We start from the raw sequence: 15784 nt of genomic DNA on the forward strand, positions 1-15784 counted from the left end.
CTGATAACACAACATTCTACATTTATCAATCTGTTTTTTAAAATGTTTCTTCAATGGATGCATTTATTTTCAATTTTTCTGTATTCCTTGTAAGGTTTAAGAGCAGACTACTGTGCAGTTCTCTGTAGTGATTAAATGCTTACTATCCTGAAAAAACTACCTGCAAGGTCAATGGGAATGACTATTTGTATGATAATTGAATAGATTACATATACTTCTGCAGTATTGTATAATGCATGGTTATTTTTTTCTTCATGGTTTTACCACAGTTCTTAAATGATAGGACATAGGCTTACTGAACCCTTGTTTGTGCGTGTCACATCATAGATATTTAGATATCTATATAATGAGACCATGGTAGTGGAAGAATGCATATCAAAAGCTATAATACATAATACATTGACTTAGATTTGCAACCATATGCACATGTCTTCAGTTGAGATATGAATGCCACAGTGCTATTAACCTTTGGCTTTCTGAGATTTGTCAGCAGTCACATCAGCATTATCATCAGAAAACACTGGCCTGCAATTTGCTGATGTGTTTCAGCAAAGAGGTTGTAAAAGTCATTTATGATGTGCAGTAAACCATGCACAGTTGTGTAAGGGGAGAGAACAGTGAGAACTGTAGAAGCTCCCTTTAAGTAAGAGGTGCTGTATATAAATTGGCAGTTTCAACACACATTGATCAGCAGTTTAATCAGTAGCTAATTTAAACACACTGAAACTTACCGTTATAAAAATATTGTCTTATGTCTGTTATGATTGTACCTATTGTCATGCATTTCATCGTTATTTAAATGGCTTTATATATAAATCAATATAAACTGATTCTATCACAAAGAAATTGCTTTTTAAAAAGAGGACACACTGCAGTTTAGGTTCAACCATCAGCAGAAAAAAAAGAGATTGACTATGCATTAAACTGTGAAGCAAATGCCAAATGAGTTCCATGTTGGCATGCTGTGATAAAATATCCTGTAATTACTATAAAGAAATATTTTCATGAACTAGTATTGCACCTGACAAAAACATACAACAAACTAGCAATTAATATTTCCTGAAATGGATATGAAAATGATTATACCGATGCAAATGTTTGTAAGATTGTACAAATACTTTTGTGGATGATTAATAATTGTAATTTCAAAACTTGTTGCATAACAGTTATTGTCTAAACAAACACTGGAACTACCATGTTGTATAAGATGTATAAGAAGAACCATGACAGTAGTGTTCTGTTTAGCTGCAGAATGATGTTCTACTGAGTACGTTAACTGGCTTGGCTCACTGTAAATGTAATACGCACTTTTAGCTTTACAGGGGACTTGCTTTTTTTATAAATGTTGTTCTTCAATTACAAATCCCTGCAGGCTGGCCATACAGCACTTAGGTGCACATATAACAGCTATACTTAATCCCTGTCATTCTTTTCAGTGCTGCCTGGTTAGTTATTAAAACTTAATGATTAATTAAAGATTAATTTTTAACCCACAGCACACATTGATACTTTAGGCTGCTAATTAAATATAGCATTGTGTTCAGCTGTGAGGAGAGCCACAGAGTATTGTGAACAAGTACTGATGAATAAAAATGTGCTTGTCATAGTAACCTTACCAGTGTTATTCCAGTCTCGATTAAAGGCTGTTTACTTAAGTTAAGTATGGTCAGAACATAACATACATTTTTGGATGTGAGGAATCTTTAAGTGTATGTTCAGCAAAGTATATCTTTTCTTTTTAGGCGGTAATGCAGACAGAGAAGGCCACAGGTAAAGAAGTCTATACAAATGGGAGTGCTGATTCCAGTCTCATGAATGGCAAAGAAATTAACAAGATGCGTCTGGTACAGTTTGAGAAAAACCCTGCACAGCCTCTGGTAATAAGTTGTCTCGTTGCCTTTAAAATTAAATACTGAAACACACCCAAAAAATCCTGTTCATTTTTTGTAGTTTGTTACAATCTCCTGACAAGAGCATGTGTACCTTTTGAAAAATATGGATACTAAAAGAAAAAAAAACAGGATGGTTTCTTTAGTTACCAAGGCCTGCATTGCATTATGAACTGGCTTAAGATCTGTCTTTTAAAATGGCTTGTTTTACATGTTTATGAATTCAGTTCAAATAAGCACTCCCCAAATGAGCTACCTATATTATCACCAACTCATAGTTCAAAAAACACTATAGAAACGTTTTGTCTAAAACCCAGGAATTATATTTGAGATGTGTTTTCTCCCCTGATTTGTTTCTTCAAGTCTTTGATGATGATAAGGTGGAAAGAGAGAAAATACTGGATTGTAGCTGTAATCCAGTGATTTGCATGGTATGGGGGTTTGGAGGGTATTCAACACTACAAAGTTAATAAAAATAAAAGAGCTCATTAAAAAAGTCACTCTAAATCATAAAACCAAATGGCATCCATTTATGGAATTGCATCTGTTACCATCAAGGTTTTTACACAGCAATGAATTTATCACAAATTTATGGATATCCATAATATCCCCCCCCTCCCCCCCACCACAGTGTAACAAAATCAAAATTAAGCTTAAAATGCCCACAGGGATTCATCATGTATCATTCTAAAATATTTATGGAACACTCCACTACTTCTTATTCAGTATTCTTATTCTTATTCAGTCTGGGCCAAATCCTAATTAAGACAAAGTAAAGATCTGTTTTAAAAATACTTTCAGGATTGCTTTGGTGTCTTAACTTTCCTTGCCGAGAAAATGCAACCCTGGCTATGTGGGCACAGTTATGGGGACCCCTCCTTTGATAGTTGAGCCAGGAAGCTGCAGGGTTGGAGGCAGGGGTACAAAGGATGGTGACCTGCTTTAGAAATGTTATATTTCTGTACTGGAGAGATGAGATCACAGTTTTGATCTTCTCCAGACCCTCAATTTAAAACTGCATTCAAAAAAACATGCAAACTTAGTATGGCAGTGAATATTTTCCCAGCAGGATTTTAGCAGTTTTTATATCTGAGTGTGTTTTTGCTTGGACTGTAGGGGGTCACTCTGAAATTAAATGAGAAGCAACGATGCACAGTGGCTAGAATACTTCATGGTGGAATGATACATAGACAAGGTACAGTGTCTATCTTATCATCTAAGGATTATTTACTAGTGAATGCTAGTCAACATATTGACATACTGTATTTCCCATTGGAACAAGTTAAGGTTTATTCCATGCTGAAAAGAGAAGAAAAGAAACACAACATTTCAGCTGTTGACACCTGAAGAAGGCTGCACAACTGAAATGTTGTGTTTCTTTTCTTCTATTTTCAGCATGGAGTAAACCTTTACTTGTTCCTTTGCAACCTACGCTTGCTGATGCAACTAACTACTTGAACATCATATACCCCATTGGGCACGTTTGAATTAAAATCAAGCCGTATAATAAGATTTTACAGTATTAATGCACAGAAATCCACTCTCACAAAACAAAGCAACATGAAGGCAGCTTAAACAACCCCTATCTTTAGTATACCCTTATGTTTAGTATCCACAGAAAGTAGAATCAGTGACCCGGTGTAATTTGTTATTTTTTTAACGTAAACATGAATTGTCAATGCTGCTTGCATACAAATTATAATAAACAGCAGTGGTTTCTGAAACAGCAGGCTCTTCACATGGTGAACAACCCCTTTGAAAATTTAATAGTTCAAATTCTCTTCAATGTGCCCTGAGTTCTGCCTTGGTGCCAACTTCTCTTGAAACGGCAGGGGTATTACAAGGGTGTAATATCTTTGTCACAGTAACTTTGGGATGTTGGGAGCAGGAGTTAAAAAAATAAGCAAAAAAATCATATCGACTTTACTGTGTAATAGGATTTTTAAATACCATAGAGTGCTTGAACAGGGTTTTGCGAAATCCATTCACATTTCTCTCAGACAGGCTATTTGTACTTCCCAGGTTCACTCCATGAGGGGGATGAGATTGCCGAGATAAATGGGAAGAGTGTAGCCTACCAGTCAGTGGATCAACTGCAAAAGATGCTGGTACGTACAGGCTCCTCCAAATTCTGTGATTGTTGTAAATTGTGCTCTTATGCAAAAACATAAATGGCTGTCGTTCATAGTATAATGACTTGTTCTAAAAATAATACAACCATGTAATTTGAAGCTATTGGACAAGTTTTGAAGTCTCGCTCTTCCATAATCACAATTTATCTTCCTCCTGCAACAAATTAGTCTGCAGTCACTTGAAGGAAAGAAGGAATCTGCCATTTCAGTTTTCCTTTGTTCTGTTAACCTGTCTTGACAATTTTGACTACAGAGAACTCCATGTATAAGAACTTAAATTTAAAAAAATTTGGTTTTCCTGCTACTTGGACCAGACATTTGTCAGCACTAAATAGCTCCTAATGCAATATTTCTTTCAGTATTTTAAAATAGAATATCTGTTTTTATTCTACTTTATGTGGACGTCTATGAATTATCCAATATCTGTCTTTACAGAAAGACACAAATGGAATTGTTACCTTAAAGATTATCCCAAACCAGCAAAGTCGTTCTCTCGCATTTGAGGTAAGCAATGTTCTTAATCTTGTGATTACTCTCAATTCAAGGTTTATCTAGGTATGCTTTTACATGTACAGTACAACAGATGTCAAGATATTGTATGTTTTTTTTTATTTTTTAGTTAAGACATACAGAAACAATATATGTTTGACATCCATCACTTGTAAAATATTTGTTTTGGCTTACTATCAATAAAACTAAGTTTTTTGTTTTATCATCTTTAACTCTTTAAATGATAACCTATTCTCATCCATTTTAATGGCCAGTCATGTTTTACAGGTTAGTAATAAAGAGTGTGAAGAATTCTGTGGCCACTACAGCTACAGCTTTATATATTTGCAGAGATTTCACAAGATCACTTTCTCTTTGTACCTCTTATCATTTCTTCCCTTCGAACTGAAAGTACCAGAACCTTTATTTTTAACATAAAATAAAGTTAGAACTTTAGTGTTTTGGAAACTTTAACTGTTTTAATTTCCAATTGTTCATGCTTTTCTTTTGTGTTTAATTAAGCGACAGCCATAAAAATACATATTGCAAGTTTTCCAAGTGCATGGCTGGAAGATAATTTATTTTCTGAGAGCTTTATGCATACCCCTGACTTTCCACACAACAGGCAGAAAAGCCTAATAATAATCATGGGTCTCTTCATGCTGGCTCAGTTGTTTGTATGTATTCCTGTGCCAGCCTGTTTTGGACTATGAAGCATTTATAAAATATGGGGTGAGGCAGTGGATCATTTGTTTAAGAAAATTGAATTGTCAGGGGATAGTGGGTGTGGAACTGCAGTATGAAGGAAACTATACTTATTTTTGTGTAGGAAAAATAACTGCAGATTATTTTTGTATTTGTGTAATAGTTGATACTGTTTTCTGCTTTTGTTGTTCTGCTCTCCATGTTTTGAAGAAATCACTTATTTTTTTAAACAACATTTGTTCTTTATCAGGCATGTCTTCTTCTTGCCCAATGAAAGGAACAGGTGACTATCTAATCATTAGAAGTCAGTAGGAGCTTGTAGATAATTACTGCGTCCTTTTAGAGCACTAACGCTTTTTAAACTTAAAAGAAAGTCTGCTTTCATTCTGCCATCTGCAGGTTATATAACTTACAGAATACTGTAGAGCCCTGATTAAGGATAAGCTAGTTTGTTCATTTGTGTGGTATTAAAAGAAATGGTAGTCAAGTTGCTAAAGAAGAAAAGGTGAATTGCTGCTTATAAAATGCAGAGTTTTATAAGCATATGCCAGCATTCTTTCTGATTAAAAAACTGAAGTAGGACTGTCTTGTGAGTATTACTGTAAGATTATTTTAAGATTGTTTCTTGTTAAAAATTAAATCAAAACCAAGATAAAAATATATTTTATATTTTATATGTATAATATTGTTTTACAATATGTAATATTGCTATATAATATATAATATTGTTTTACTGGAATTTAAAGTTTTGGGCAAGTCTTATTTCTGGTTGCATGACAAATTCAAGATTTCTAACATTGCATTAAAAGATGGCAGTGTTTAAGTGTGAATACTACATTTGCCATTCCTTCATGTGTTCATCAACATGCAAGGATTAAACTAATTGCAGAACCACTACTACCTTTCTTCATTCCGATCTTAAATATTTTCTTCTCATACTCAAGCAACTAACAGTTGAAAACAAAAGAAAATTCCCAAGACGTAATATTGATTATTTTACTAATTCACCTATTATTTTACTAATTCACTTCTATAAAACGAATTCTGGTTTGTGAATGGTTATGCATTAGGAAGCACTTTAGGATCAGTGTTACTCTAGGTTTTGCTTTTGAGGTAGATGAGTAGGGTTAACAGAATAAAGCTCATTTTTACATTAACCTCAAAAATTCATCATCGGGCATATATGAATATACAGTTATATTCATTAACATTTTAACCCATTTCTGTAGTATATTGACAAGAGGCATATAATGTCTGGGTTTTGTGGGCTTTATCGGATCTTTCTTAAAAGCCTGGAAGTGCGTTTCCTTTTCTTTTTGCTTTTGGGGAATGCAGTCCTTGCCTATATAATTGATTCACGTGACAAACACTAGTTTTGTTCTTTTCCCAGATGTATGTGAGAGCTCAGTTTGACTATGATCCAGCGAAGGATGACCTCATTCCATGCAAGGAGGCTGGCCTAAAATTCAAAAGGGGTGACATCATTCAGATCATCAATAAACAGGATCCAAACTGGTGGCAGGGCAGGGTGGAGAGCTCAGATGTTGATTTTGCTGGTCTGATTCCCTCACTTGATCTACAGGAATGGTACGTTCCAATAAGACACTTCTTAGAAAAAAACAAGAAGCAGCAACAATGATTGGTTCACATAAATATTCAACATAAAAAAAAAATGTGAACAAAAGTACTCTTGCAATTCTTTGTCTTCACACTGAAATGACATACATGAAATACAGTGATAGAGCAATATTTTATTAAAAGGATTGTGAATATTATTTTTATTAAACTGACCCATAAGTAATATGAGTGTATTACAATTCAGCAACATTCTTAAAACTGTGTCATAATTACAGTAAATCCATGTAACGTATTCTTCAGTGTACTCTAGGAAAATATGTTAATTTAAGTTGTATTCATTACTGTATTTATTCATAACAAAAAACGCATCTTCTTGTATTCTGTTTTACCAGGATTCAATGGTATCCTGATTCTAATTTATAGTTTTTCTGTTTATATAAACAAAATTTATTTTTATTTTTCAAGTGCAATCAATGATACGTACAGTATAAAGAATAAAATAAAATAAAGAATTGCCCAGTAACTGACAAAATGTAGGCTGGAGTTATATTCCAAATTGTTGCTCATCATTTTTTATAGTTACAAATGTATTATATCAAGGAGAATTAAAGACTAATTATAATTAAAGACTATGTGTTGAGAAAAACCTTCTTAATAATGTACATATCTTAAAAATGAAAAGGTATGTCTGCAAGGCATGAATGCTTTTAATCCATGTTAAATTTTGGTGTATTAGTGTAACTATAGGTAGGTATGGTGGTGCGGTGATTAGTGTAGCGACCCCTGTTTCAATTCATGGGGTACTATCTGCTTGGAGGTTGTATGTTCTCCCAGTGTTCACATGGGCTCCAGTTTTGTCCCAAAGATATACTGGTACGTTAATTGGCCTCGGGGAAAACAAGCCCAGGTACGAGTGTGTGTGTCTAATTGTGCCCTGCAATGAACTGGTGTCCCATCCAGAGTGTATCCTACCTTGCACCTATTGCTTGCCAGGATAGGCTCTGAATCCCTTGCCTCTGCCTTTTGGATAAAATGATAAGCAGATGGGTGGATAGTGGAACAATACACAGGGGACCCATTATCAAGTCAGAACCTTCATCTTTATCTTCCTAGGCGAGTGGCAAGCAGAAGCACATCTGGTGCAGAGGGGAACCAGTCTTGCAGCCCCTTTGGCAAGAAAAAGAAATGCAAAGACAAGTACCTGGCCAAGCACAGCTCAGGTAAGATACACCTTTAAGCACCCCCACCCCCAAAAATAAAAACTGCCCATTATTAAACCAAAGGAACAAGTGCTAGGTTGATTCCATGCTGAAAAGAGAAGAAAGAAAACAATGTTTCGGCTGTGGAGCCTTCTTCAGACACCTGAAGAAGTGTTGTGTTTTCTTTCTTCTCTTTTCAGGATGGAATAAACTTATTACTTGTTCCTTTGCAGCCTACGCATGCTGACACAGCTACCCACCTGAATTATTAAACTAAGCCACTGTCACATGAACAAAGTGTGACAATAAAAAATCATTAACAATTCTCAACAAATCCTGACTTTTATACAGAAAACAGAACCATATAACGTTCTTCGTGCTCTTTATAACGTTCTTCAGAAGAGTGAATTATTTAAATAAAGAAGAACAAAACAAAACCTAACTCCTACTTGGAGTCCTCTCTATACTTTAACATTGTATGTTTCCTGTGTTTCCACAAAAAACAACATTATCAGATAACAGAGAACTCCCATCTGGATTGTCCGTGTTTTTCTCAAAAACTGTAGCTGTTTTCCCAACAAGACAACCCTCCTCTGCTTTACAGGGATCATCAGCTTGGTTTTGATTATCCTTGTGAGCACCAGTACTCAGTTGTTGGTCTGTTGGTAGCCATTTTATCTCAGTGACTGTTCTTGGTTACATTCGAGACAAAATGGCCAGCTCCTATGGAAGCCTCCTAGGGACATCTCAGATGCATAGTCTACATGGGGATGTAGACACCCTCACAGTCACATCAATACATCCAAAATGACTAAATAGTGGAAGATTTATTCTGGTACAGTAAAATACTGTATATACTATAGTACTATAGTACTCAGCTATGACTATCCTGCCTACTCACTAAATGCCAAGAATGTTTATTAACATAATAATAAACTTTTTATATAGCACCTTTAAAGGTGGTTTCTCAAAGTGCTTTACAGAATGACAACAACAATAAATAAAAAGAATACACAAGATAAAACCCAATTACAATACACAGAGGAGACTGTGGATGGTGGTACTAAGTGTAGTAGGAGCAGAGGGGTAAAGAATGGAATCAGTTAAGTAAAGGCTCTTCTAAAGAAGAAGGTTTTGAGTCTGGATTTGAAGGAGTTTAGAGAGGGTGACTCTCTGATATCCTTGGGAATAGAGTTCCGTAGCTTGGGGGCATAACAGAAGGCCTTGTCATCTATAGAATGTAGATGGGCTTGGGAGACAGTTAGGAGACCAGAATCAGAAGAGCGAAGGTTGCGAGGTGAGGAGTAGGACGATAATAGTTCAGACATGATAATAGTTCAGCCATGCAGAGCCTTATAGGTGGTCCATGAGGATTTTAAAGTCCACATGGAATTTGACAGGAAGCCAGTGCAGGAACTCCAGGATGGGAGTTATTATTCACATTCATTTAGCCAATTATTGCCCTTTTCAGTAAATACTGCAGTCCCACTTTATATGATGTAGAAATGTATAAACTTTTCATATGCTTCAAAAACTTTACAGAGTACAGTGCTCTAAGCAGGGAGGACTGTGATTTTGTTAGGGATTGCATTTACACAATGCACTTCCTAGAAGGAAATTTTTGAAAAGATCTATCATGTAACATTAAAGCTGTGCATGATTAACTAATTTTCCTTAGCATATTGCCTGTTTAGAAGTTTCATGTGCTTTTTAACTTGAATATGCCTACAATGCTGAAATTGTGAATTAGAGTTAGAGCCTTGCAGTGGGTTATTCTGAGGTTATGGTGGTGGTATTAAGGGACAGCCTGGGATTTGAAATAGAATATATTATGGGAGCAGGCAGGAACAAAATAGTCCTGCGCAGAGATCTAGCTTGAGCTTTTGAAGTGCTCAATTAATTGAGGTTTTGGTTTATTGGAAGGTGAAACTCAAATCAGAATTAGGGTGTCTACACTGTAATACAATATCAGAAGTTACGATGGCCTCTACATCAGTATTCTTTAGTGCACTAGACAGTGTTTTTTGGGAGTTTTCAAGATCAGTACTTTCAACAGATTTCCTTGAAGTCACTCTCTACTTGTGTGGATTATTAGTGCTTGGATTAATACATTACCAATGTGAATTCAATCTTCATTTTTTAATTTATTTTTTCAATGCCAGTTTTTGACCAACTAGATGTCATTTCCTATGAGGAGGTTGTGAAGCTCCCTGCATTCAACAGAAAAACACTGGTTCTGATAGGTAAGTTCATGTACCACAGTGCACAGTCTTGGAGCAGCCAATGAGTTATATTCAAGAGATCACACATGTGCTACTTACTGTGTGCAATAATCCCAGAATTGCCTTTTGTAGTGCCAGACATGTTTCTTTACATAAACAATGCACTTAGAGAATCTAGGACATAACTACACTGACCTGCTCCTTCTCCTCATTTTCAACCCTTTTTTAAGTGGCCAATGCTTTACAGCAAGAGCTTGAAACCCAATATTACTGAGATTCTGTCCTAAAAGTTGCACGGCATTAAAGTTAAAAATTCTCCGGGATGTCATAGTATTTTAAAAAAAAACTCACAGGAAGCCGACAAAGTTTAACACAGCAAGTAAAGTTACTTCTTTTACTATCTATTGTAAAATAATAAAAATATCATTATTTTTATTAATGATTTTTTTTACTGTTCTATTCAGGTGCTCCTGGAGTAGGACGAAGCCATATCAAAAGCACTTTACTTACTAAAAACCCTGAAAAATTTGCCTACCCCCCACCTCGTAAGTATTGTTTGAAATATCTGTCAATTTAATAAGTGCAAAGCTGAATGATGAGTTTCTAACTTTTAAAACATTCTCTCGGACTATTTCTAAATAATGAGAGGTTGCAGCATGAAAAAAACAGCAAATTGTGTGTGTTTAATACAGAGTTGAAAAGATGTGCACATAAATTAATGATATTAATGCAAGAGCAACACATTTCCTGTTGAAGAATATCAAATTTAAAGACCTTGAAAGGATTTAAAAAACCTGTTCTAAAATACAAATGTTATGTTGTATTCCACCAGTCGTTTAAATTTGCCATTAGAAAATTAGTAGTTCATCCCATAATTATGTATACAATTAATTCTGATTGGAAACTCTAATCCCAAATAATCTTGTGATTATTTATCTTAGAGCTATTTAAAAGACTCAGACTCCATGACTCATGCTAACTTGTCAGATGACATTTCAGCATTCTTACCATCTTACACTACATTCACGTTTTTGCTCTTTAGTGGTTATCATAGCTCTTACACCAGGTAAGAGCAGAATCATTCCTAAAGCAAATTTTCCCTTTCTGTTCTCTCCCAACTCTTAACCCTTTAGCTCAGAATATTCTCACTTTTTTTCCCTGTCATCTTTTATACTAGGCACTGTAGTGTCTCTCCTACCTACACTATCATCTATTTCCCTGTCTTAAGGTTTTCCCGTTGAATACCTATCACAATTGGACATAATGGTATTAAATCTAGCTCTGAATCACCTGATCTCTTTTTCAAACATCGTTCCATCCCCAGAATACTACCCCTTTCAATTTAGGCCACTCCTCCAGCTCCAGTTGTTAGTGTGGATTGCTCTGCATAATTTTCCACATGGTGTCTAATCTTAAATTTTCACTTATCTGGGGCAAGTAGATACAGTTACCTTGCCAAATAGCACCTCCCTTTTCCTGTCACAATGTCTCCATTCACTCTATCTCACTCCTGTTTCTCAGTAATGTACTTCTTTACTGGACCTAGAAAAAGAGCCAACCCACCTGGGCAGTATCAGTGTCAACTAATCAGGGCATCCTTCATTATATAATCTCAAGATACCTTGCAGTTTGCCATGTCACAAAGACCTATTAGCTGGCCCACTTCAGCTCTCAGAATAACTTCTATTTTTACATTAATTCTAAACCTGGTAGACTTTTTCTGTGATGATTCTCCATGCCAAACACTGGCACCTCTGACACAGCAACAGCCATTTCCTTACCTTCTTGAATCTAGACACTAGTCTCTTACAGGCCTCTTTAGTATCTTCAAAAGCAGTGTTATTTCCACAAGAGAGTATACTGACAGCTCTTTCCCTCATGTGGAATATGTGGAATCAGTCAGCAGAAGTAAATTAAATGTTTACTGTACAAAACTGTGCTTTCTTTGCAAACTGTTCCAGATACTACAAGACCACAGAAGAAAGATGAAGAAAATGGAAAAGACTATTATTTTATTTCAAATGAGGTGATGACAAAATGTATCACCAACAATGAACTTCTGGAGTATGGTAGCTTCCAGGGCCACATGTTTGGCACCAAATTTGAAACCATCAACAAAATCCATGAGCAGGGCAAAATCGCAGTCCTGGACATCGAGCCTCAGGTATGGCACTGAAATATTGTGAAATATTGCTGAAAGTTGTTAAAATACTTTCACACTATATTAGAGGGCTTGAAGTTTTCTTCATTGTATATTTGCAGCAGACAGCATAAAGATGGCCATAAACCAAAGGCCATTTTACTCATTCCATACTTAGGTGTTATTGACCTTTTATCAGACCTTTAAATGTAAATCGGATGCTTTTGGAATTAAAGTTTTCAAAACTGTCTATTATAATAATTAGACCAGGAACATGTAGTTGGTTGCTTAACTTAAACAGTTGAACATATTACGCTGTTAATTACCTCTGTAACCTAACTGCAATTAATTCACAAGCTAAAGCCAAGCATTGCAGCTTTTCAATGGTGGAAGTGTAAGGAATACTTACAGCGGTGGCCATCGGTATTAGAGCAACTACTCCCCCTAGTGTGGAAATACTGCCTTAGTTTCCCTGGTTAGGCCCTGCTGATGCAGTACTCACCTGTGACATCAGGTTGTGTAGAACAGCATCTGTTTTGTTTTCAGACTTTGAAACTCCTTCGAACAGCAGATTTTGCACCTCTTGTAGTGTTTATTGCTCCAACTACTGCTGCCAGCCAGGTAAGTTAAAACATTTCATAACTAGTCTTACCAAAGTCATTAAAAATCTAAGCAAGAGATTCCATGATAAACATCAAGCTTATCTAGTGTTAATTGTTTTATAAAAGCAGGCTTGGATCAATTGTTTTGAGTAACAGTGGAAGTTAAAGTAACAGTAAATGCAGTTATAACTAATAAGGAAACTGCAGGTGCCTATTTCAAAGAAAAGTAGTATAATTTAACACCATTGAAACAGAAGAAGAGCAAAAATGTTGCAATGCAGGTGATTGAAAGGTTCTCATTGTGAGGGTTGAAAAAACAACCATTAAAACTACCTTAACAGGCTCACTAAACCATACACGTCAACATACTTTAAAAAAACACTTGCAAACAGGTCTACAAAATCAACACAAAGCACAACTGAAAAAACAAAACTAGCCTGTAAAGTACGTTTCAGCTAAAATCTGACTTGTTTAAAATTAGATTTGACTAAAATCAGTTTTCTAGTTCCTGGTAAATGAAAGAGAACACTGATAATTTTACAGATGCAGTTATTTTAACCAACTGTTATTGGTGTGTTTAGAAGATCCCCCCCCCCTCATTTTACAGTTGTTCAGAGTAGAATCTTAGCGTGTTTGTGCGAGATGCATGGCCTGAGCCTATCCAAAATGAGCTGTTATATCTTTCATCTTTCAGTCAGAGTCTCTGCAGCAGATCCAGAAGGAATCAGATGCCATCTTCAGCACATACGGACACTATTTTGATGTGACACTGGTGAACAATGATGTAGACGAGAGTGTCAAGGGTGTGGAGGCAGCCATAGAGCGTGCTAGTTCCACTCCCCAGTGGGTGCCAGTGTCCTGGGTTTACTGACTGCACACCCCTGTCTACAAAATACCCCCAACCCCAGTAACTCCTACAGTAAATCAGACCTCTGGAGGTACAGAATCCCTTTTCTTAAGATCCTTACTGACTCCCATCACTTTTTAAAATGTTATACCCACTTGATTCAGAATTTATTTTTTGTCTTGGTTACCATTAACAAACCTGCAACCTCACATGGGAGAATGAAATTGTGTAGGCCTACTTCTTTGAAGCACCCACCTTTAAGCCATTAATCTTTTGGCACAGGCTCTATAGCCCGTATCTGAAAGTTCAGCACCAATTGAAGGAGAGACGCGTCCCTCTTGGGTGGCCACAGGGGTCACCACTTAGTCACTGAGAACCAACCCCATCCCCAACAGCACTAGCCCGTTTTGCTCTGGTGCTTGAGGGAAGCCGTGGGCAATGAACTAGCGAAGTGGTTTGCGGTTGAACCTGCTGTTGTTGTCCTGCACCTTTGCTGTCGAGTCACAAAGGAAACCAACTCATTTTTTCTAAGCAAGTGACCAATTTATAGTCACTGTTCTGATCTAAAATGTTTGTGTTCTTGGAGAACATTTGCATTCACACATAAAAATTACAGTAGTGTTAACGGTTTCTTACTTTCATTAACATACATGCCACCTTACATAAGAATGGACATTAGGAGTTCATAAAAAAAAGCCAGTCAATGTTTCTGGATTTTAAACATATTTCTTGATAGTGCAGTGAAGAGTAAAAGTAGCCCTGAAAGTTGTAGTGTAGAAATGTTTGTGTAGTATTGCTGCAAGGCAAAACATAGGTGTCCCTTCCCACCCCTTCGTTCTGGCCAAAGTGTAGGATTCTTAAGATGGATTCTTGGATTTTAGCAAAAATAGTGCCATTGATTTTATCGCCAAGTGTGGTTTTATCTTTTAGGGTCTAGCCAACAAATCATTTTAACAAGATGATGCATCAGTTATCAGTAACTCAACCTACTCGAGGTTATCAGTGAACAGTCTTCCTTAGTTCATAATTTGTAATGTACTTCCCCATTAAATAAGTACCTGCCCGCTATCACCATCGCAGGTTTAATATTGAAAAATGTGCACTATAGTTTGAAATATTAACCAGTGATGCTTGATTTAAGATGGAGTAATTGATCTCCTAGTAAATTACCTTCCTAAAGCCTATGCTCAGGGAAGATTTAAGAGTGAAATTTTGTACATCGAAGTAAACGTTTTAAGGGTAGAAAATGGGAAACTGTACCTTTCAGCTAGCCATTTCATAATTAAGGCAACAGCTGTTCACTATTCAGAACAAAAACATGGTTATATGCATTGTGTGCCTGTTTACATGCATGCACATTGAAAGGCATTGCAATTATACTACCAATATACAAAACCAGAGAATATAACATGCAAGTTTAGATATTCAGACCAATAACTTGGAATGCAAAATGCCCATAATCAAAATTCAGTTTTACTTGCAAGCTGTGGTTTCCTGTTATGACAGTTCAAATTAAACTTAAGGCAAAATGCAGATATTCATACCTACACCAAAACATATGAAACACATGGCATACCCAGCTGTCTGCATGTGGAACTTCACACTTCTTTCAGTATTAAAGTCAAAATGCTTTTCCCCAAAAGTGTTACCATTTCTTGGGTACCAGATATTAAAATAGTGCAATATGAACTTTCATTTAGTTCTACTCTTAAGGCATCTGCAGTAGACTTATTTGGATACCGACAAATATCCCATTGCACTTAGGTTTGTTTATGGGTGGAGGGGAAGGGTTAAAGTGTGGGGTTATTTATGCCATTATGCACATGTAACTTTTGCATTTAAATAAAATATTTTGAGGCCACTTTCAATTGTGTATTAGTCAATGTTGTAAAGATAAAATACATCTGGAGGAGTTGCCCTATTTCAGTAATACTTTCTAAAACCTTAGCCTTCAGACTGCCGATGTTTACACTGTGCAACC

At 36.1% G+C, this 15784-nt stretch overlaps 1 protein-coding gene across 1 annotated transcript in view; it reads left to right on the forward strand.

The window, feature by feature from the left end:
- mpp1 (MAGUK p55 scaffold protein 1) overlaps window positions 1–15671 on the forward strand; it is a 28476-nt gene extending 12805 nt beyond the window's left edge. Inside the window, exons 2-12 of the mRNA XM_006632614.3 lie at window positions 1743–1877; window positions 3006–3084; window positions 3912–3997; window positions 4457–4525; window positions 6606–6802; window positions 7907–8013; window positions 10155–10235; window positions 10679–10759; window positions 12176–12378; window positions 12901–12975; window positions 13651–15671. Of these exons, the coding sequence (XP_006632677.1) occupies window positions 1743–1877; window positions 3006–3084; window positions 3912–3997; window positions 4457–4525; window positions 6606–6802; window positions 7907–8013; window positions 10155–10235; window positions 10679–10759; window positions 12176–12378; window positions 12901–12975; window positions 13651–13827 (1290 nt within the window). The 3' untranslated portion in view covers window positions 13828–15671. The remainder of the gene's footprint in view (window positions 1–1742; window positions 1878–3005; window positions 3085–3911; window positions 3998–4456; window positions 4526–6605; window positions 6803–7906; window positions 8014–10154; window positions 10236–10678; window positions 10760–12175; window positions 12379–12900; window positions 12976–13650) is intronic.
- Window positions 15672–15784: the final 113 nt, after the last annotated feature.

This window comes from Lepisosteus oculatus, chromosome 8 (assembly GCF_040954835.1).
Source record: "Lepisosteus oculatus isolate fLepOcu1 chromosome 8, fLepOcu1.hap2, whole genome shotgun sequence".
Taxonomy (NCBI): Eukaryota; Metazoa; Chordata; class Actinopteri; order Semionotiformes; family Lepisosteidae; genus Lepisosteus; species Lepisosteus oculatus.